The sequence below is a fragment of the Diceros bicornis genome, chromosome 24 (genome assembly GCF_020826845.1).
Source record: "Diceros bicornis minor isolate mBicDic1 chromosome 24, mDicBic1.mat.cur, whole genome shotgun sequence".
Lineage (NCBI taxonomy): Eukaryota > Metazoa > Chordata > Mammalia > Perissodactyla > Rhinocerotidae > Diceros > Diceros bicornis.
In genome coordinates, this window is record NC_080763.1 from 10,089,109 (window position 1) to 10,113,199 (window position 24,091).

A 24,091-nucleotide genomic window follows, 5' to 3' on the forward strand; every position below is an offset into this window, starting at 1 on the left:
CTTTGAGGCTATTACAAACAATGATGTTATGAACATTTTTTTACATATATACTTGTATATACATACTTGTATTTCTCTAGATATATACATAGGAGTGAAATTATGAGGTATAGGGTATGTGTATCTTCCATTTTACCAGATGTTAAACTATTTTCCAAGGTTTAGTTTCCAAACTACTTACCAATTTTTGTTGTGGCAACTAGCTAATCTGAGCTACCCTAGGAAATCATTCAATTTCACCAAAGTTATTAGCTCCAATTATAATTTAGGTATAGTCTCAATAGGCAGTCATTTATAAATGACAGTTCCTACCAATAGTTATGAGAGTTCCTATAGTCCTACATTCTCATCAACAGTTAGTATTGTCCGACTTTCTAACCTGGTGGATGTGTAATGATATCTCATTGTGGTTTTATTTTTCAGTTTCCTGATTTGCTGAGCACCTTTTCATACGTTTATCTGCTACAAAAGTTTTTCTATTTGAAGTGCCTATTCATTTATTTTGCACATATTTCTAATTGGGTTGTCTTTCTTTTTCTTCTTGGTTTGTAGAAGTTCTTTATACATTTTTGGAAACTAGTCCTTTGACAGTTTTATGTACTGAAAATATACCCTCTCTTGTCTTCCATTCTTTTAATAGTGTCTTTTGATGAATAGAAATTCTTAATTTTAATTTAGCCAAATTTATCAATCTTTCTTTTATGATTGTGTTTTTAAATTCTTATTTAAGAAATCCCTTCCTATCTTGAACAGATGTTTTTCTATTTGATCGTCTGAAAGCTTTATAGTTTTGACTCTTGCATTTAAGTCACAACTATTATTTTTACCACACATTAACTTCTTCAAAAGATAGTCCTGGAGATCGTTGAAAAGAGTCTTTTTTTCTTCTAAGATAATTATATGCCTTCTTGGGTATGAAGCTTTACCATATATGCTCAATGGCAGCTAGGACTATGCCAGATATATGCATTTCCCCCCATATCTGTATTAGGGGTGTACCGTTCCTAGAAATTAGCCATTTCTCCCTTGTTTAACACTCTGTCAGCTTGGCATATACAGAGGATTACAAACAGGTGAAACAGATCACTTGTGCAAATAAGATATAGTTCTTTCTTCCAGAAGAAAGCAGGAAGAATCTGCGTGGAGCAAGCATATTGTGTTGGTTAAATCCTATACCGAGAGTGGGAGAAACAGACTCATAGTATATTATATGACCATTCTGAATATGCATATATTTACAGAATTTTTATACTGCCAGAATGAACATTTTTAGAACTTCAAAATAAAAGTCAGTAATCCACATGCTATAGACAAGAAGAAGTGAAGACTTTTATACAGCCTAATAAGTGGAATAATTCTTATTCATTACTGGGTTAACAATATGTATATATGTGTGTATGATATATTACATATTTTATATATACATACATGTATATATTTACATATACATACATATATATATATAAAGAGACAGAGAATGAGTATTTTCAAGGGTGTGTCAAAGTTCCAACAGCTAGTTGATTCTAGGACAGTAAACTCATACATATATATCCTGTGATCTTTCTATGATTTTATTCAACAAAAATAATCCAAGATAGTAAAAGATTATGTAGAAGAATATAGTAGCACTATTTATAATAGCAAAAAAATCTGAAGATAACAAATATTCAATGTGAGAGAACGGCTAAATAAATTATAGCAAATCCATACAATGGCACATTATAAGGTCATTACAAATAATCTATTTAATGGCATGGAAAAATAACCTCAACAGTGTATCAAGTCAGAAGAAAAGGATCCAAAATGATACACATAGTATGCTTAAAATTGGGGGGAAAAATAAAAGAACAAAACATACTTATGCATGGAAAAAAAGACAAGAATATACACTAGCATGTTTGATGTTGATTATGTCTGGGTGGTGGTATTTGTTTCTTGTATATTTTTCTCCGTTTTCCAAATTTTCTACAATGATATGTATTTGTTTTATATTTAGGGAAAAACGTATTTAAAAACCAGGCATGCATGATCAGTTTACCAGAGATGCAAACAATCCAAACAATTTATTTGGATAGCATAAAAACCTGATATAATTTGTTATTCTCACTTCTTATGAAAATTATAATCAGCAAATACCTGTATCTCCTTTTTCAAACCACTGATTGCAATTTGATTGTTTCTGTGGGGTTACCAATCTAAAATGCAATAAATAAAAATTGTATTATTATTTGCTGAGTTAATAAATTATTTCAGAAATTAAAGCATTTTTCTATTTTTAAGTTACCTGAACTGCATACAATTTTGTGAACTTTTAATAGCTGTAACATGTGAACATTTTGAATGGTTATTCACAGCAGAATCATTAAATACCTGAACAAAAGAAATTAAGCATTAGACTTGGCTACACAAAACAATAAAAATTTTTTGCTTGCCATAGCTACTCAGGGCTCTCCAAGAGCATTGTCATTCTCATCTTCATCATCACTATCATCAATATCAACAAAAACTACAGGGCCGGCCCCGTGGCTTAGCGGTTAAGTGTGCGCGCTCCACTACTGGCGGCCCGGGTTCGGATCCCGGGCGCGCACCGAGGCACCGCTTCTCCAGCCATGCTGAGGCCGTGTCCCACATCCAGCAACTAGAAGGACGTGCAACTATGACATACAACTATCTACTGGGGCTTTGGGGGGGGCGGGGAGGAGGAGGATTGGCAATAGATGTTAGCTCAGGGCCGGTCTTCCTCAGCAAAAAGAGGAGGATTAGCATGGATGTTAGCTCAGGGCTGATCTTCCTCACACGAAAAACAACAACAACAACAACAACAACTATAAACATTAACTGAAGCCACTACATACGAAATATTAAGTCAAATACTGGGAAACAAAAAGGTCTAAGACTCTCAAGCAATCTGGTGTTTTTTGAGAAGTATAATAACTATGCTTGGTAGTACTTCTACATTTAAGTTAAACCCTTTAAAATTTTATCCCATATTCATGACTAATCAAATGAATCTTACCATTTTCTCAACTGATTACCTGATTTCTGTGTCTATCCTGTATAACCTCTCAAATTGCACATAGGAAAGCAAAACAGTAGGTTAAAAGATTAAGCTTTCTTTTTTATATATGACACTTTTTTTATGTATGAAAGAGCTAATATTTCATTTTTAACTTTCATTACATTTTTTAAAAATCCAATATCTAAATCACTGCTTTATTAATGTTTGCATTGTCTGTTTCAAGTCTTTTATTCTTCCTGAGTCACTCATTTTGAAGAGTTCCTGATTTTTCCTATTTGACCCAAAATGAAAATATCTTTATTTTAATAGGAAAGTTTATCCCATTTATTTTTGTTATAACAGCCATTGGTCTTAATTCTGTCATCTTATTGTGCTTTTAGATCATAAGGAAAAGGCCTTGTCCCTTAAAGAACACTTGTCCCTTAAAGAACAAGTGTTGTTACTGTTTGGATATATGTTTTAAACAATATACATGTTTGTATATGCCTCCTGGTACAAGTATTTGTACAAGTATTTCACGTATTTGTTTAGAGTAGATGTCAAGAAGTGAAATTGCTGAGTATGTGCATTTTATTTTTAATAAATACTGTGAACCAGTCCTCCAAAGTAGTTGTACCAAATAACACTCCCACTATCGTTGACCTCACTAGATATTATCAAATGTTTTAATGTCTACAAATTCGATAAGTGAAACCAGGTATCTCATTGGTTTAATTTGCATTTCCTGTACTCCTGAGGTCAGGCATCTTGTTATGTTTAGTGACCCTCTGTCTTTCCTTTTCTGCAAACTGCCTTAGCTTTTGCCTATTTTTATTGCTTTTTTTACCAATATGTAAGAATTATTATGTATTTCTTAATAGATTATACATTCTGGATACCAATCCTCTGCCCATTCTGTCACTGTCCTTTAACTTTGTTAGTGTCTTTTGTCATACAGAAGTTTTTTATTTTGATGTAGTTCATAGATCAATTTGTCTTTTCTTGCACCACATTGTTATAATTACTGCATTTTGATAATGTTTAAAAATTTTGAAGGATGATGAAAATGTTCTAGAATTAGTGGTGATGGTTACACTACCTAAAAACCACTGAATTGTACACTTTAAAATGGTGAATTTTATGATATGTGAATTATATCTCAATAACAAAAGTAAAAAAATAAACATTTTGATATCTGATGGTATGAATCTCCCTAATATTCTTTTTAAACATCTTTTATTTTAAATATTTATTTAAAATCTCTTATCAATCTGTTAATGTAGTGAATCATATTGATGGATTTTTCTAATACTAAACCATCATTGCCTTCCTTGGGAAAACCAAGGTTAGTCATAATACATTATTCTTTTAATGTTACAGTGCCAAATATGGTTTGCAAATAACTTATTTAGGATTTTTACATCTACGCTCATTCTTGAGACTAATATATAGTTTTCCTTTTCTTTCACTATTCTTGTCCTTGCTATCTACTGGATTAGCTATATACAATTTGTTGGATGGTTTCTAATTTTTTCTATACTCTAGAATTGTTTGCATAAAAAGATTATTTAATCCAATGGTTCTCAATTGCGGCAATTTTGCCTCTTAGGGGACATTTCACAGTGTCTGGGGATATTTTTGATTGTCATAACTTGGGGGTGAGGTGCTATTGGCCTCTAGTGGGTCACAAGATGACCCCACAACAAAGAATTATCTGGTCCAAAATGTCAATAGTGTCACGGTTGAGGAATTCTGATCTAATCCTTAAACGTTTGGTAGAATTCACTTGAAAAACCGAGTCTGGTATGTTCTGAAGGGTGTGTCTGGCAGAGGAAGAAAGGAGGGAAGTTAGGGAGCAAAGAGGGAAATAGACATTTGCTTACATTTCGGTTTCTTCTAGGTTATTGATCTATTCATGTTTTTCTTTTTCAGTCTATGTAGCAACTTATATTGTCCTAGAAAACTGTGCATCTCACCTAAATTTTTCAAATGTATTGGTATAAAGTCTTACATAGTACTCTATTAGGACTTTGAAAAGATTTCTTCCATATGAGTAGTGCTATGAACTTTTTCCTCTTTTTATTCTTTTCTTTTGGGGTGAGGAGGCTTTTCTTTTTTCTTTATACTTGCTGAAATTTTGTTGATATTTAGAAGTTATTAACTTTTGGCTATATTGATTAACCCAACTTTTTATTTCATTAATTTCTGCTTTTCTCTTTATTAATTCCTTTCTTTGCACTTATTACTTTGTTCTTTTCATATTTTGAGTTGAGCTTTTCATACTTGGAGTTGAACTTTTCATACTTAAAGTTAATTTTAATCTTTCTTATTAGAAAATATTGTTAGAACATATATAATATTCTAATAGAACATATATAGATATATATTCTATCTATATCTATAATATATAATATATAGTTAGATATATAGATGTAATATATATAGAGAGAACAGATATAATTAGAAAATTATATTTGTTTTCAAATATAAATTTCTTTCTGAGGGCCAATTTGGCTATATTCCACACGTTTTGGTTTATAGTATTCTTTTAAACAGTTTTTAAATTATATTTTGATTTCTTCCATAACTCAAAAGTAATTTGAAAGTATGTGAATTTCATTTTCCTCAGCCAAATAGTTTTTTGAGGAGAGGGCTTTTTGTTTAACTTCTATTTTTTTACATTGTGGTAAGTGAAGATAGCAATTTTTTAGAATTGGTTGAGCTATCTTTTTTAGTCTAGTAAATGACAAATTTGGGGGAATACTGAAAATAAAAATTTATCTGAATTCTGTGTATGTTGGGCACAAAGTTTGCTAATTGTGTTATTCCGATTCTCTACATCCTTACTTATTTTTCATTTACTTGATTTGTTCCTTTGGCAGAAACTGCCAGTTTTCTATCCTATCCAAAATCTACTTTTCCTCTGTGCTCTGATTTTAAAAATAAAAAAAACACCTATATTTCTCAACCTCTCCACAGATAGAGGTAGCCATGTGACTAAGTTCTGGCCAACGAAACATTATCAGAAATTGTTTAAGGAGCTTCTAGGAAAGATCCTTAAAAATGAGGCTGACTCAGCCAGCCTTTCTCCCTTTCTTCTTTCCTGCATGGAAGGCAGATATGATGGCAAAGTTGCAATGGTTAGCTTCCCATGAGGTGACCTTGAGGTGAAAGCTTAGCATTAAGATAGCGAGAAAAGAAAGCATAGACGGCATGTGAGAAAGAAGAACATTTTGGAGATGGTGCTGTCAGCCCTGATAAGTGAATCTGAGTCCCGTACTTTAGAATTTCATGGCAAGTAAAAGAAAAATAAATGTTTCTCTTGTTTAAGATGCTATTATTTCATTGTTTTGGTTTGGTATTGTTTCACATGTAACCAAACTCAACCCCCAAACTGAGGGTCAGCACTTTTTTTGAGAGAGCTATCCTGTTTTAATTGTGGATTCAACTGTTTCATTGGAATTCTATCAATTTTTGCTTTTATGTATTTTGAAACCGTATAATTTGGTGCATCGTGGTTCCTATAATTTCCTAGTGAATTATTCTTTTGAAAAATATAAAATATATTTATCCTTATTAATGTTTTTTATATTAAACTCTATTTTATATGGTATTGTTATATCTACTTTGTTTTTGTTTGCATTTGCCTATGTATTTTCTATCCTTTTATTTTCAGCCTTCATTTGTCAAGTTGTTTCAGCTGTTCTAAGTCTATGGCTATATCTCGTTTATATATCCCATAGAAGCATCTCTGTCACATTTTTATGCTTACTGATTTGTTCAAAACTATTTCTGGTATCTTATTTGATTTCTATTTATAATGCTTTCTTGATGTTTTATTTCCCCTCCATTCCTGCCTTTTGTTGGACTGATTAAGTTTTCTTTATTTTTTTCTTCTACCATTTTAAAACTTACACATTCCATTTCTCTTCTGTTGGTTACCCTTAACTGCTTAACATACGTGCATAAATTTACATTTGTCCAACAATATATAGAGTTTATCAGTATTCGTATCTTCTCCCTACCTCCATCCCCAAACAAAAAAAGAACTTGAGTAAACTTTTGTTTCCTTCATTCATCTTGCCACCTTCATCCCACATTGATACCACCTGGAATTTTAGTACCAGATTTTTAAATTTTGATAATTAATACATATTTAGAATTAATGTTTCATTAATTTTTTTGGTCTCCACTACCCCTATATCTGCATTAATTGTGAATTAATGGAAAGCAATTAAATTTTTCATTGAGAATTTTCCTCTGGACTACTTTCAGGAAGAATGGGGGAAGACAGACATGTGCCACACCAGAAGCTAGCTTTCTGGGTGGTATGCTCGTTGTTCTTCATGAGCATCAAGAACCACTCAGAGTTGCATCTCTCTCTCTAACCCAAGCTCCTACCCTCACTGTTTCCACCTGAAGACAGTCATCCAATTGCCGATGCCTGGCCAAAGGCAGAGTGGATATGAGATGAACAGGTGTTAACCAAACTAACTCCCACTGAAGTAACCCAACCAATTACCCTATTCATTGTCCCTGCAATGAGTATTCTCCTCTGCAAGTCCTGGACCACAATTTCCCTCTTCAATCCAATCTTGTTTTCCTCCTTTAGAATGTCTCACAGTTTTTGGTCTACTGGGTACAGGGTTTGGTATTTTAAAATATCTTTTCTATTATTTTTAGGAGTCAGAAAGCTGCAGTATATGCTCAGGCTGCCATATTGAAACTTTTAAGTTTTTTAGATCCTGAGGTTGTACTAATGGCTGATTTAATATATTTCTCTCTTTCTCTCTCTCGCTCTCTCACACACACACACACACCAATGTCCTAAATGCAGTACATTCACTTCTTCATTTAATGAAAGCAAGTATTTAATTTATACTATTAAAAAAGAAATACCTACCTGTGTATCATTTTCTTTTTGTCTGAAGTCAATATTGGCAAGCTTTGACTGCTTCACAGAACTTTCTTCGTTTTCATCTAGGTTATTAAATTATATAACTTCAAATCAATTCCAGACATAGAATCAAATGTCATGCCCAACATTTAACTTAACCTTGTAATTTAAAAAATCAAGTCACATGAATATTTAATTTAAATTAAAATACAGAATTATGAGATTATTCCATAACTCTTAATTCCTTACTATGTAATAGCTATTACAATAACTATGATGTAAAATGAAAACCAGCTGACAAAACTACATCTTTATAACGGAGACCCAAAGAAGGCAGAGTGGTGATATTAATGACTGGGGGAAAAAGCCAGCCAATGTAGTTACTCTAATACAATGTCGTTACTCTAATACAATGTAGTTAATCTAATCTGCAGATCCACTGAATGAAACATCATTAAAATATCTCAGTGACTAAGTCACAGTCATTAACACAAGTCTGCTACCCACTTTAATCAAACATACTGATAATAAAACTTCTCATATGAAAAATATATTATTCATCCTTCTCTGACAACTGTGTAACCAGATCACAACACTTTTTTTAATATCATGTAATTTCTCTATTAAAAGAAAGAACTTAAATATAGAAGGCATATCTTGTTTGCTCTCAGAAAGAATCAAAGTAGTACTTTCCTGAGTCTATAGGTCTCCAGTGTAGTTTGTTCTTGCTTACACCAAGTGATAATTAAAATTGCTTCTTTCTATTTCTTTTTCTATAGGTTTGCAGAGAAAGCCAAGTTTTTGAATAATAAGTAGATACTGTACCTATAACTTTTGGTTCTGAAGAATGCATTTTTATTGGTCTGACTAATTTCTGAGATTCATATGGAAGAAATAATTGACTGTTTTGAGGGGTTTTATTCAATACATGCACATGTTCATCTTTTTCAAAAATTCTAAAGAGAAGAGTGAATTACATTAAATATCAGCTAAGTAAAAAATGTATTTTAAAGCTAGAAGAGATATTTAGACAACATATAGTTAAAACTCCTTATTTTGCAGATAATGAAACCAAGTTTCAGAGAATTTAACAGATCTGCCCAATATTATTAACTTACTTAACTAGGGTCACAGCTAAAACACACTTTTCCTGATTAAGTTCAGTGCTCTTCTCAGTATACCACACTTGCATTTTTAAAACATAATCACTTTAAAAGACTTTCTTGTTTTTTCATGAGGAAGATCAGCCCTGAGCTAACATCCATGCTAATCCTCCTCTTTTTGCTGAGGAAGACCAGCTCTGAGCCAACATCCACTGCCAATCCTCCTCCCCCTTCTCCCCAAAGCCCCAGTAGATAGTTGCATATCACAGTTGCACATCCCTCCAGCCGCTGCATGCGGGACGCGGCCTCAGCATGGCCGGAGAAGCGGCGCGCCAGTGCGCACCCGGGATCCAAACACGGGCCGCCAGTAGCAGAGGGAGCGCACTTAACCGCTAAGCCACGGGGCCAGTCCCTAAAACACTTTCTAAACAAGACAAAAACATTTTAAACCAAAACTTTATCTATAAATAGCATACTTTAGATTTCAGAGTACTTTAAACTTTAAAAGATTTCTTCAGAAACAAATCAACTGGCATGAATATAGAAATCATTAAAGCAATATAACAATCATAAATGGGTCTTTTAAGTTTTTTACTGGAAGAATAATTTCACTGAATTCTTTCTAAATTAAAGAAATAATTTTAATTATTGATAGTTAAATAATAATTTAAATAATGATATTAGCTGATAATATCAAAACATACACTAAGTAAAAATGACTAAATAGTTATATAAATTCCTCTCCATATAGAGAATTTTTATAATATTTAAAAGTTGTCAGTAAAGTGAAATTCTGTGCATTTACCTATTTTTCTAATCAATTTCATTACAAAATTAAAGGCATCTTATCATGGATATGAGAAGTGGGAGTATCAAGAAAATAACAGATCCAAGGAAGTGGGATCAGGGGAATTAACTTGGGAGAGGAGTGTGTTGAAAAATCAGGATAAAAGAAATGGAGCCTAAGGAGAGAAACTTAAGAAGAACGAAAAAGGGTATAGGCAGAAAGGGAAAAAGTAGAAAGTTTACCAGAAACAACAACAGTGATACATGTATTTTTCTGTCACACAACAACAGGCAAATCAACCTTTTTTTTTTTTTTTAAAATGTCTCCACCACTGATGTCTATTTCATCACCATTAGGATGAAAGATAAAGAAACATATGATGCCACAGATTCAGTAGCATTTTGGCTCATCTTCAGTCTTTGTGGCAAAGGAAGAACTGGTCAAGTTGGTGACAGGGTGATAAAAAGGTAAATACATTGCTGCTCTCATTATTTTACTCCTATTTTCCTCCTATTGGTGACCCATCATGGAAAACTGGATGAAACGCAGACCTGACAGGTTACAGAACAGCAAATGTGCTGCTGCTACCCTATTTCTCTCTATACATTACCCTTGGCCTTACTAAATAACAAGCAGATTTGAATATTAGTCCATAATATTTAAAGGTATAAATTAATAACTTTCTTAAGAAATGAATAGAAAACAGCCTGCACAAAAAAAAATGTATATAGATGCTGTGTAAACATTAGTGGCTTGGGATAGAATGTAGAATCACATTTTTAGATGCAGAATATCTGTTCACATAAAATCTCATTTTAAAGTTTACCTATACCTTTCTTTCAATTCCTTTCTCTTTTCTATATTTTTATTTTTTTCTTCCAGAGTTTCTGAAAGATTCTTAGTTTCATAAAGTCTTGCAATCTGCTAAAAGACAAATGACAAGGCAAAATAATTACCTGCAAAGCATTGAGGAACATATGTTTTATCTCAACTAATGAATATGATTTTTTTCTGTATAATCACAATATTTATATTTTTGGTAGTATTAGCTATCTTTTAGTGCAAGTTGCTAAAATTAACAATAAATTAACAATTAACAGAGTCAAAATTAACAATAAATCATACTCCTTTAACTTTTCCTTAAAACTCCATTAGCAAACCTAGATTTCAATGAACTTCCATCTTCTTTTTTAAACATGACAGCCAGAGAAGCAAAGTAGACACTGATTTCCTACATAGAGATACAGTTACCATATATTTTAACGGAAGTGGCATCCACTTTCTTCTCATTACTAAACTGATATTACCGTTATTTGGAACCTCATATCTATGAATGATAAATATACCATCTTTAACACAATTTTCAAAAAATTTAGAAAATTAGCTATTACGTTTTTTCCCCAAAATTTGGAAGTGATTTTGATGGGTTCTCAGATCTGTCAATGAAAGCCACATTTCAATAGAGGACACTAAAAATGTATTCAGGCAAATATCATGCACCATCAATCTTAAAGGCTAAACTAGTTCTAGCGTAGCTCTATAAAGATTATTCATTAATTTTCAAGATTAAGTTCTTTAAACCATTTACTGTCTTGTTCTCTTTTATGACAATACTGTTGCAGCTTTTTCAATGTCTTTAAATTCCTATTACTAAGCTACATCTTATTCTTTCCTCATCTTCTTTCCTTGACCCCCAAAGAAAGTTAAACTATTTCCCAAAACTCAAGAGCTGAGTATACTCAATACCTAAAACACATTTTGGCTCCAAAAGTAATTTGAGGCAAATAAATTATCATAAGCTTCTCTCCATATTTAGGCTGTTTAGAAATAGCTCTTCTAAGACTGTTAACTAACATATCATTAGACTTACACATTAATACACACACTAGAAACATGTAGCAAAATACATACCTGGTTTAAATAATTAGTTTCTATTTCCACTTCACCTACTTCTTTCTTCAATTCAGATGAACTTTTGGAAAAATTGTTGGCATGTTTAAGAATATCTTGTGTTTTATATCTCAAATTAACCCTTTTATGTTAAGGAACTATGTCATACAAGTAATTTTTATATTTATAATATATATACTATATCAGAAATAATATTATGAAACATTATTTATATATGTGTTCCATATAAGTAATAAGTGATAATAACGGTATCTGAAAACATAAATAAGACTAAATATAAACATTTGGCAAACCGGTAAAGATAATTTATTGTTTATCCATGTTATATATTTAGCTTAAAAATAACATTTCATCTAAAATATTTGTTGGGATCATAAGGTGGGTTTCTGCTCTTGTCTTTTTACCCAAGCTCATTGTGTCATTTGGCATGACTAATATACATAATCAATTCAGGTCCAAATTTAACTTCTTTTGTTTCCATTATTTATTGTTTCAAAGTCAACATTAAAAGTCTACCCAATTTCCCTTTTGCTCTGTAAGGTTCACCAGTGCACCCTGCAGAACTCAGCAGAGAGCTAGATCTTCCATCTGGACTTTCTGCTTGAACTGGATTTATACTCAACTTCAAGTAGAGAATTTCTCAGCTGTTAACAGATATCCTGCACGGTTATTAGCTACTACAATTGCCTAAGTTACTCTACAATCCATTTAGAAGAATTTAAAAATGAATAGAATAGTGGTAAAGAACTATTTCTAGTGATATTGGTAGTGATCTTCTAGTGGAAGATCTCCAGAGAAAACCTGTCAGACCTTTCCCATTCTGCTTTACAATATGATTTATATGCTAAAACATAAAATGTCAGATGAACGCTACATTGTTATCAAAAGTATCAATTTAATTTTTTAGACATAGACATTTAAATTCTAATTTTCAATTCTCCCTATCTCCATCATCTCTTCTTGTTTGTCATACAGTCTTTCATCTCATCGCATCCTACACCCAACTCGCTAAACCCCTGCTGTACCTTCTGCATCCACCAACCTCTGCCCCTTCCCATTGAGAAGTTAAAATACAGATGGGCAGCAAATGAACAACTAAGAACAGAATAAGCTAAAACTCAAACATGGAGAGAGCAAGCAGCAAAGGAGCTAAAAGGATGATTTAGGATGAAGCAGAATGAAGCAAGGTAGAATGCAGGGATAAAGAAGATTTAGTACAAACAGTAGAGTTAAAATCTAATAGGAAAGCATATGAAGGATTACGGAGGTTGGAAGAGGATTAAAGTTCCAAGTTCATCATGAGGGAAGATCTCCTTGAAAAACAGATGAGAATAAGACCAATTAAGAATTACTTAAGCATCTAATACAATGCCACTGTATTAGAATATTTGTTTACATGTCTGTCTCCTCTACCAAACTGTGAGCTCCTTGCAAGAAAGCTCTGTATCTACTTGAGTATTGCCTGGCACAAAGTAGGTACCCAACGAATTTCTATAGATGAATGAATAATTGTGACTCACCTCCTTACCACCTTCCATCCTAACAAGTAATAATCAATTTATTTAATTGCAACTCTTTCTTTGGTAAGAGCAAGATGACTTTTTCATTGGTTTGGTTGCTAAGATATGCCACTTAAAGCCAGATACATATACCACTTTATCTCATTAAAATTGCTTGTTTCTGATCACATGCACATATATGAAAACTAATTCCAGATGAACTTTAAAGTAACCTCTAAAAGTTTTGAATTAAACAAAAAACAAACCCATGTGATTCTCACCAGGGAAACACAATAACAAAATACAGAAATAATACTTATCTAATAAAAATTCTAAGTAGAAATACTATTGTGGATACATATGTAATGTCCATTTAGTAAGTGATGGAAAGGGAGCAGGAACTGAAAAACAAAGTTATATTTTAGATTGGTTTATTATATTTTTTATTACAAAAATACCATAATTAATATATAACAAAAATGTTAATACCTAGAAATTCCATAAAAATAGTTTCATTCATTTTTAGTTGTTCAGTACATGCCAACACTCTGTTTTGAATTTCTTCATGTTCTCTTTTCTTCTCATAATATTCACGTGAAAAGGGTGTTTCTGAGTATTTTAGTTGGTATTGCTTCAAAACATCTTTATACTGACATATATAACCATGGTACATTTTTCTGTTAAAATTAAAATAAATGATGAAATATAACAAGAGTATATCTAAAAACTTCCTAAATAGCACTTGTTTTTTTTTTTTTTTTTTTGTGAGGAAGAGCAGCCCTGAGCTAACATCCATGCCAATCCTCCTCTTTTTGCTGAGGAAGACTGGCCCTGAGCTAACATCCATGCCCATCTTCCTCCACTTTATGTGGGATGCCGCCACAGCATGGCCTGACAAGTGGTGCGTCGGTGCGCGCCCGGGATCCGAACCTGGGCCGCCAGCAGCGGAGTGTGCGCACTTAACAGCTATGCCACGGGGCGGGCCCCTAAATAGCACTTGTTAAAGTCTACTAAATTAAGCATAAAAGACAAGTCAAATATCTACTTATCCCTGCTTCCCTCAATACTGTATGCCCTTCAAACTTTCCTTAACTCTTATCACATTTTGAACTCTCTACTCTTTCTCTTTACTATCTGAGTTATTCACTCTTTAATCCTCTTCATTTGACTTCTGCTCCCACCATTCTAATGAAATTATCTTTCCCAAAGTCACCTATGATCTAATTTGTCCAATTCAGTGATCTCTTTAGTTCTCATCCTAATTACCACTGCAGAACCTGGTTCTTTTGACCACTTCTTGAATTTCTATCCTTCCTGAGTTCTGAGTCTCTACTCTCCCCAGTTCAGCTACCTCTATAACTGTGCTTCTTAAATCTCCTTCAATTTTTTAAGCTAAAATTATCACATGAAATCATGTTCTATATGTTAGAACTCTGAGTTCACAAACATTCTTGTATATTCTGTAACTATTTTATAAAGAAAATCTCAGCACTGTTTGGAGGAACTCCTCCTGTCCAACTCAGGTAGAGGTGGGGTGCTCATCTAGTTAGGCATAAGTCTTGAGTGGGATGGTGAATTTTTGCAAAAAGATATTAACTCTTCCTTCCCATTTGACCTTTGCTTGATCTACAATAGGGGTCAGTTACTATGACCTAAGGGCCAAATCTAACCTGCCACCTGTTTTTGTACTGCCTATGAGCTAAGAATGGTTTTTACATTTTTAAGTAATTGAAAAAAAATCAAAAGAAGAATAATATTTCATGAAACATTAAAATTATATGAAATTCAAACTGTAATGTCCATGAAGTTTTATTGGAACAGTCATTCACTTACGTTTTGTCTAAAGTTGCTCTTGCAACACAATAGCAGAGTTGAACAGTTACAACAGAGACTGTATAACCCACAGAGCCTAAAATATTTACTATCTGACCCTTTACAAAAAAAAAGTTTGCCAATCCTGATCTACAACACTGAAAATGTTCAATCCAGGTTCATCATAGAAAATATATTCTTGGATCCTCTTTTTACCCAATTCTTATCAAATACTTAGTTTCAAGAAATAATATTCACAGAAAATTTTCTAAAAATACATAGTCCTTATGTTCCTCAAAATTTTATAAATTTTCTAAATCAAGCCCTACTATATGGGGGAATTTCTTAAAAGATACTGTAATGATTATCTCACCTTAGCAGATAAGAATAATTACTAATAAACTGCTTGAATAGAGAGAAGAAAAGTAAGAAAAACAACCTTGTACTGGTCAGCAGGTCTGAATCTTAAGAATGTTTTAATGTCTTAATATTACTAAACTCTGTTCCCTTTAGCAAGATAAAGCAGTTGAGCCCAAAACAAGCTCCTATTCCTCTGAATGTATATTTGCTAATTAAGCCCCTACTTCTTGAGGAAACGGTCCAGGAAGGAGGAAAATAAATATAAGAAAACTAAGTCTGGGTCACAAGTTGCAGATGACATTAGCATACCACATCTATCCTATTCATATTGTATACTCATGCCCTCTCTTCTAAGATACGCTGTACAGGAACTTAGGCAGAGTCCAGCATAGCCAAGGCATGATTCAAGAAGAGCCTTTACTATCTGATCTGTTGCCAGTAATACTAGTCTTTGTGAATGCCTGTGACAGGAATGGAAGATTAGGAGAAACAAGTAGCTAGTACCTCTACTTCCTTCATTACTCATAATAGCAACAAATGGACTCTTTTCTTTTCATAAATGCCTGGTATTGATCATCAATTCAATCAACCTATGTGGCTGGTTTAAGAAAGAAAGATATAGCTGTTTTCACTTTAATACCTCTGGCTAGCTAAGTTTTCCACAAAAACACTATCAGAGAGGTAGTATTGGGACTGGTTTGCTTTAGCCCTTCATAGTATTATTTTTAATAATATTTTAGTGTGAGGTTAGGAAGCCAGCTGTGAGGCAGAGACTACTTGCCTGCTACTCTGGCTGTTGCTGCCAGAGACATTGTGTGTATGTGTGTGAATATTTTACTGTTTGATCAGTTACTGGCTTTGTGGGTATCGAGAGATGTAGCAGCAGTGGCTTCCTGACCCCCCGATGGCAGCTACAATAGTGTATTCTTGAAATCAGCATCTCCCTGGGTGGCCTCCTCCCTCCCTACCTTCCTGATGGTGGCAGAGATGGCACCAATTCTGGCAGCCCAGCTCAGTGGTGTTATGAGAGTCTAGAGCCTGCTCCTCTGGCTCTTTCCATGATTTTGTAAGCACCTAATATCCTGTATTAAATCTCTTCTTGCTTAAAAATAATAATAATAATATTTTATAGCATTGGCTTACATTGAGAGATATAAGAAGCAGTAATATATAGTGTGTTTATTTGGGGGAGGCCACTGATGATACTCACTACCACATTGTACGATTTCCCCTTTATGAGAACGCAGGGGAGAAATTTCTCTCAAGTCTCAGTACCAGGAAAAAATTCTGCTTAGCCTAAGCAATTGAACTGTTTTTTAAATGAATACTCTGAATCTCAAACTGATCACATTTCCACAATGCCTTGATGACTACTAGAAATTTCAAAACCTAACTTGTGCCTATACCATACAGCATGAATTTCTATCCTAAGCAAAGGCTTCATCTTCCTAAATTATCCTTACTTTCCTGTAGCTTTGATTTTTACATCTAATTTTCTTTTAACACTATGGTATTATTTATAGAAATCATCTCATACCCTTTTTGGGTTGAAGCAGGGTTTATAAATGACAAAGTAACAATCTCCTTCACTAATTCCACCCTCTGCCTATTCCTTGGATGATTGTGTACTCTAGCTTTCTCTTCTTTTTGCTCTATACATTTCCCTAGGAATTTCATCTATTTCTAGGATTTCAAATGCCAATGAAGCCCAAATCTATACCTTCACTCCATACCTTCTCTTAAGACCCATCTTTGAATATAAAGAGTACTGCATTCTAGATTTTGTGTGTGTTTAATTAAAATATAAAAATAGAAGTGACATCAGCAAGATGTCAGAATAAAACATCCCTTGTGCATATCACCCCATCAACAATAATGTGGCATCCATCCATGGACAAAAGTGCCTTTGTGGGAGCTTTGGCATCCAGGTGGGAGACTGTGAAACCCTGGTGCAGGCCAAGACTAAGGAGAGCCATTTTGAGAAAGCAGGCTCACATCCTGGTGGCTAACTCACTGACTGTGCTCCTGGCTACAGACCCAGAAACAGCTCTGTACCCTTGAGAACTCAGCTACAGTCTCATCTCGCTTTGGGTCTGTCACCAGCACCATAGACCAAGGGACCTGGGAGGAGTCATGCCTACCCATGTGTCAGGTAAGAGGCATACAGACGCTGGTCCTGGCTGTGGACCCTGAAGTGGCCCATGAACTGGCTCCAGCCCCTTGTGGCCACTGTCTGGGAGCCCCTACAGGCAAACCTGCCAAACTTGGTCAGACTGTAGATTCTGAAATGGCCCTGTAACTGGCTGGAGCCCATCCCAGCCACAGTCACTGAAGAGTTCTGCTGGCACAGGGACCCAGCAGGAGACACTCCTGTCTCTGCCCCTGAAAATCCTGAAAGGGCCTATACTTGGTTCCAGCCCCCTAACAGTCATAGTTTGTCAGCAGTACTGACGGTCTAGGGTCCCAGCAGGAAACACTCCCATCTGCACCTCCACAGATCCTGAAAGGCCCTATACTTAGCTCTAGGCCCTCACAGCCAAAGGCGACCACAGATCAGCTGACCCAGGGACCCAGAAAGAGATACTCCTATATCATCCCTGGAGATCTCAAAAAGGCCCTATACTTGGCTCCAGCCCCTCCAGCCACAATCAGGGAGCAGTCCAGCCCACTGAGGGACCTGGTGGGAGACATTCCCATCTGTGCCTCCAGAGCCAGGACTGCAGGCCTCAATCTTGATTGTGGAACCTGAAACAGCCCTGAGGTTCAATTCCATCCCCTCCCAGCCACAGTCCAGGGCCAGTCCTGACCACCCATGGACCCATCCAGTGACTAGACAGGAGCCCTTCCAGGGACAGACCTTCCAGCCACAACTGTCCACACACTTGGTAAGAGGCCTGCTGACTGAGGACCCAACTATGGAACCTGAAGCAGACTCCTGTCTGCTTGTCCCAGTGCTATCCTAATAACTAAGGTACTAGAGGCAGTCTCATCCACCCAGGGACCAGAGAGGATTCATACCTGCCTAAGCCTCTGATAACAAGCACACCAACTGTGGATCCCACTGCAGACCCAGAAAGAGCCTTAAAACCACCTCCAACTCAGCATGACTGCAATTCTAGAGATAATCTCATCAACCCAGGAAACCGACAGAAAGTCTTTACCTGCCAAAACTAGTCTGTAAAGACTGGAAGAGGTGTTTGTTCATTCAAGTGCACAGACACCAACGCAAGGCTACAGAGATCATGATGAATCAGGCAAACATGACACCTCCAAAGGAAAATAATAAAGTTTCAGTAACTGACCACAAAGAAACGGAGAGCTACATTTGGCTTACAAAGAATTCAAAATAATCATCTTAAAGAAACTCAATAAAAGCAAGAGAACACAGACAACTAAACAAAACCAGGAAAACAATGCATGAACAAAATGAGAAGTTTAATAAAAAAAAAAAATAGAAACCATAAAAAAGAACCAAACAGAAATCCTGGAGCTGAAGAATACAACGATAGAACTGAAAAATTCAATAGAGAGCATCAACAACAGACTTGATCATGCAAAAACACAGACTCAGCAAACCCGAAGACAGTTTATTTGAAATTAGCCAGTTAGAGGAACAAAAAGAAAAAGAACGAAAAAGAGTGAAGAAAACCTACATGAATTATGGAACACTGCCAAGCAAATGAATATTCACATCATGGGAGTCCCAGAAGGAGAAGAGTGAGAAAAAGAGGCAGAAAACTTATTTAAAGAATAATAGCTGAAAACTTCCCAAATCTTGGGAAAGAGATGGACATCCAGGTTTGGGAAGCTCTAAGGATTCCAAGTAAGATTAACCCAAAGAAGATTACTCCAAGGCGCATTATAATCAAAATGTTAAAAGTCAAAGACAAAAAGAGAATTTTGAAAGCACCAAGAGAAAAATGACTCATCACAACAAGGGAACACCCATAACATTATCAGCAGATTTCCCTGCAGAAACCTTGCAGGCCAGGAGAGAATGGGATCACATATTCAAAGTGCTGAAAGAAAAAACTGCCAACTAAGAATACTATACCCAGCAAAACTGTCCTTCAAAGATAAGGACATTCCCAGACAAAAGCTAAGGGAGTTCATTACCAGTAGACTTGCCTTACAAGAAATATTAAAGGGAGTTTTTCAAGTTGAAATGAAAGAATGTTAAGTAACAACATTAAAACATATAAAATTCAATGGCAAAGGTGAATATACAGTCAAATTCAGCATACCATAATACTGTAATGATAGTGTGTAAATCACTTTTATCTCTAGTATAAAAACAATAATATAAAAAAACAACTATAGTGACAAAAATTTTTTAATGGATGCAAGATATAAAAAGATGTAAAATATGACATCAGCAGCATAAAATGTGGGGGGAGGAGAAGTAAAAGTGTAGAGTTTTGCAATTGAAGGTAAGCTGTTATCAGCTTAAAATAGTCTGTTATATCTATAAGACATTATATATAAGCCTCATGGTAATGACAAAAAAAAACCCTATAGTAGATACACAAAAGACAAGGAGAAAAGAATTAAAGCTTACCACTACAAAAAACAAATGACAAAGGAAGACAGCAACAGAGGAAGAAAGGAACAAAGAAACTAAAAAGAAAAATCAGAAAACAATTAACAAAGTGGCAATAGTAAGTCCTTACCTATCAATAATTACTTTAAATGTAAATAGACTAAATTCAAAAGCCAGAGAGTGGCCGAATGAATTAAAAAAACAAAATCCAACAATATGCTACTTACCAGAAACTCATTTTAGCTTAAAGGACATACATAGGCTGAATAAGAAAGGATGTAAAAAGATATTCCATGCAAATGGTAACCAAAAGAGAGCAGAAGTGGTTATACTTATATCAGATAAAATAGACTTTCAGTCAAAATCAGTCACAAGAGACAAAGAAGGTCACTGTACAATGATAAAGAGGTCAATACATCAAGAGGATATAACAATTGCAAATATATATGCACTGAACACAGGAACGTCTAAATATTTAAAGCAAATATTAACAGAATTGGAGGGAGAAATAGAGAACAATAAAATAGATGACTTCAATACCCTACTTTCATCATGGGAAAGATCATCCAGACAGAAATTAATAAGGTAACAATGAACCTTAACAACACTATAGACCAAATGGACCTAATAGACGTATATAGAACATTCCATCAAACAACACCAGCATACACATTCTTCTAAAGTACACATGGAACATTCTCTAGGACCGATCATATACTGGGCCACAGACCAAGGTTTGACAAATTTAAGAAGACTGAAATTATATCAAGTATCTTTTCTGGCCACAATGATATAAAACTAGAAATCAACAGCAGGAGGAAAATGGAAAAATTCACAAATACATAGAAATTAAACAAACTCCTGAATAACACTGTGTCAAAGGAGAAATCAAAAACTATCTTGAGACAAATGAAAATGAAAACACAATATACCAAAACTTATGGGATGTGGCAAAAGAAGTTATAAGAGGGAAATTTATAGCAATAAATGCCCACATTAAGAGAAAAAAAGATCTCAAATAAACAACCTAACTTTATACCTCAAGGATTTGGAAAAAACACAATCCAAGCCAAAAGTTAGCAGAAGGAAAGAAATAACAAAGATTACAATAGAAGTAAATGAAATAGAGACAAGAAAGACAATAGAAAAAAAATCAATGAAATAAAGAGTTGCTTTTTTGAAAAGATAAACAAAATTTGCAAACCTTTAGCTAAACTAAGCAAGAAAAAAAAAGAGAGAGGACTCAAACAAAACTATAAATGAAAGAGGAAATATTACAAGTGACACCACAGAAATACAAAGGATCCTAAGAGGCTACTATGAACAATTATACAATTACAAATTAAATAACCTAAAAGAAATGAATAAGTTTTTAGAAACATACAACCTACCAAGGCTGAATCATGAAGAAATAGAAAATCTGAAAAGATCAATTACTAGTAAGGAGATTGAAGCAGTAATAAAAAAAACCCTCCTAACAAAGAAACGCCCAAGATCAGATGGTTTCACTAACAAATTGTACTAAACATTTAAAGAAGAATTAATACCAATCCTTCCCAAATTCTACCAAAAAACTGAAGAGGACGGAACACTCTCCAACTCATTTTAAGAGGCCAGTATTACCCTGATACCAAAGCCAGATAAGGACACTACAAGAAAAGAAAACTACAGGTCAATATCCCTGATGAATATAGATGCAAAAATTCTCAACAAAATACTAGCAAGCTGAATTCAACAGCACATTAAAAGGAACATACACCATAACCAAGTGAGATTTATCCTTGGGATGATTTGTGTATGGTTCAACATACACAAATCAATAAACATGATACACCACACTAATAGAATGAAGGATAAAAATGATATGATCCTATCAATAGATGCAGAAAAAGCATTTGGCAAAACTCGATACACTTTCATGATAAAAACTCTCAACAAATTGGGTATAGAAGAGGTATACATACCTCAATGCAATAAAGGCCATATATGACAAGCCCATAACTAACATCATACTCAGTGATGAAAAGCTAAAAGCTTTTCCTCTACAATCAAGAGAGACAAGGGTTCCACTCTCACCATTCCTATCCAATAGTACTGGAAATCTTAGTTAGAGCAATAAGGCAATAAAAAGAAATAAAAGACTTCCAAATAGGAAAGGAAGAAGGAAAATTGTCTCTGTTTGCAAACGACATGATCTTATATATAGAAAACTCTAAGATTTCACCAAAAAACTATTAGAACTAATCAACAAATTCAGTCAAGTTTCAGGATACAAAATCAACATACAAAAATCAGTTGTATTTCTATACACTAACAATGAACTATCTGAAAAAGAAATAAAGAAAACAATCCCAGGGAGAGAAGTCAAGATGGCGGCGTAAGCAGACTCTGAACTCACCTCATCGGACACAGCCAATTTACAACTACTCGTGGAAAAATTACCCCTGAGAGAGAACTGAAAACTGGATAAGAGGAACTCCTGCAACAAAAGACAATCCTAATTGAGGTGGAAGAGGCAGAAACTCCCTTCTGGAGAGAAAAAAGGCCGCCTTCACAAGCTGCAGCACTTCACGGCCACCCAGGAGCCGCCCACAGGTACGCAGCCCTCCCTGGAGGAGTGGGGCCCTGAGCCGGGGAGCACTCCTGCTGTAGGCACTTTGTGGACCCAGCACAATCGAGACGAGTGGCATAATATCTGACTTTGCCTGCTACTAAAACATTGGAAAGTACCACCAGAAAAGCTGGGTCACAAAGAAATTAAAACCGGCCCTTAAAGGGCCCATGTGCAAACTCACCCATTTCAGAAAGCAACCTAAAATCACCAGAAAGAAAGGTGCACAGCGCTTTGGTGAAAAGAGACTCACCTCACAGGCTCTGAGTGCACTGCAGTGAGAGGTGAGACCTCTCCAGGGACTGGGACATAGGTGGCGGCCATTGTTGCGGCCTGGTGTGGGCATGCTGACACAGACACCATTGGAGTTCTCCCTGGGGCCTGCTAGCCCAGGGTCTGCCCCACCCCCCACCCACCAATTTAATCCAGCTCAGCCAGGGCAGGCAGCCCACCCTAGGGACTGGCCCCACCCAACAACAAGCCGTCAGGCAACTTGTGGGCCTGCATAGATTGGCGACTGGATTCTCTGCAGCCTGGCGACTGAGCCCACTTCAGTGGGGCAGGGTGTGCACAAGGAGCGGGTGGAGTGCGGGGCAGTGGTGGAGTGTGTGGGGCTCCCTCCATGGAGAGACTGGGTGCACTTTAGGAGGTCGGGGCACGCATACAGGGCAGGACTGTGTTGACTGTGTGTGTGGACCTGTGGGTGGCGGGGCTTGTCAGCTGCAGAAGACTTGTGCTTCTCAAAGACCCACATAGGGGGTTTGCCCCACCTTCCAAAGCCTGAAACAATTGGGTGCTCCCATGCCTGAGGCCAGCCCCACCCAGCTGCAAACCTCAGAGAGCTGACAAGACCTAAAGGCTGGAGGCTTATAGCAATTGTAAGCCCCTGAGGCTAACAACCTGTCATGCTGGGGGCCTACTCACTTAAAAGAAATACTGCAATACAAATGTGGTATTAGAACTTGCAGCCAACTGTGCTGGGGCTTCCCACATCCGATAAAGAGATTGAAGGGCCCACAACAACTACAAGCAGCTGAGCATTACAACAGCTGGCCAGGAGCATAACTCAGCCTCCCTGGGCACCTACAGGGAGAGCAAACAGGCCACAACAGAAGGACACACGTAGCCCACATAGGGGTCAACCCTGGAACATTGAGAACTGAGGGAAGCACACTGCAGGCCTCCTAAGGCATCACTTACATAAGGTCACCTATCCAAGAACAGGAGACATAGCTGACCTACCTAATACACAGACACAAGCAAAGGGAAAGAGGCAAAATGAGAAGGCAAAGGAATACATTCCAAGTAAGGGAACAGGACAAAACACCAGAAAAGGAACTAAGTGAAACAGAAATGAGCAACCTACCCGACAGAGAGTTCAAACTAAGAGTGTTAAGGATGCTCACTGATCTGGGGAGAAGAATAGATGAACTCAGTGAGAATGTCAACAAAGAAATGGAAGATATAAAAAAGAACCAATCAGAAATGAAGAATACAATTCTGGAAATGAAAAATTCACTAGAGGAACTCAAAAGCAGAGTAGAGGATACAGAAGAAAGGATCTGTGAGTTGG

General features: G+C 35.6%; 1 protein-coding gene across 1 annotated transcript in view; it reads right to left on the reverse strand.

Annotated features, from left to right (window-relative positions):
* C24H14orf39 (chromosome 24 C14orf39 homolog) overlaps positions 1–24,091 on the reverse strand; it is a 50,356-nt gene that overhangs the window by 13,472 nt on the left and 12,793 nt on the right. Inside the window, exons 6-13 of the mRNA XM_058567056.1 lie at positions 13,685–13,872; positions 13,554–13,596; positions 11,697–11,817; positions 10,618–10,709; positions 8,721–8,851; positions 7,902–7,978; positions 2,285–2,370; positions 2,137–2,195 (exon numbers count right to left, since the gene is read on the reverse strand). Coding sequence (XP_058423039.1) covers positions 2,137–2,195; positions 2,285–2,370; positions 7,902–7,978; positions 8,721–8,851; positions 10,618–10,709; positions 11,697–11,817; positions 13,554–13,596; positions 13,685–13,872 — 797 coding nt within the window. The remainder of the gene's footprint in view (positions 1–2,136; positions 2,196–2,284; positions 2,371–7,901; positions 7,979–8,720; positions 8,852–10,617; positions 10,710–11,696; positions 11,818–13,553; positions 13,597–13,684; positions 13,873–24,091) is intronic.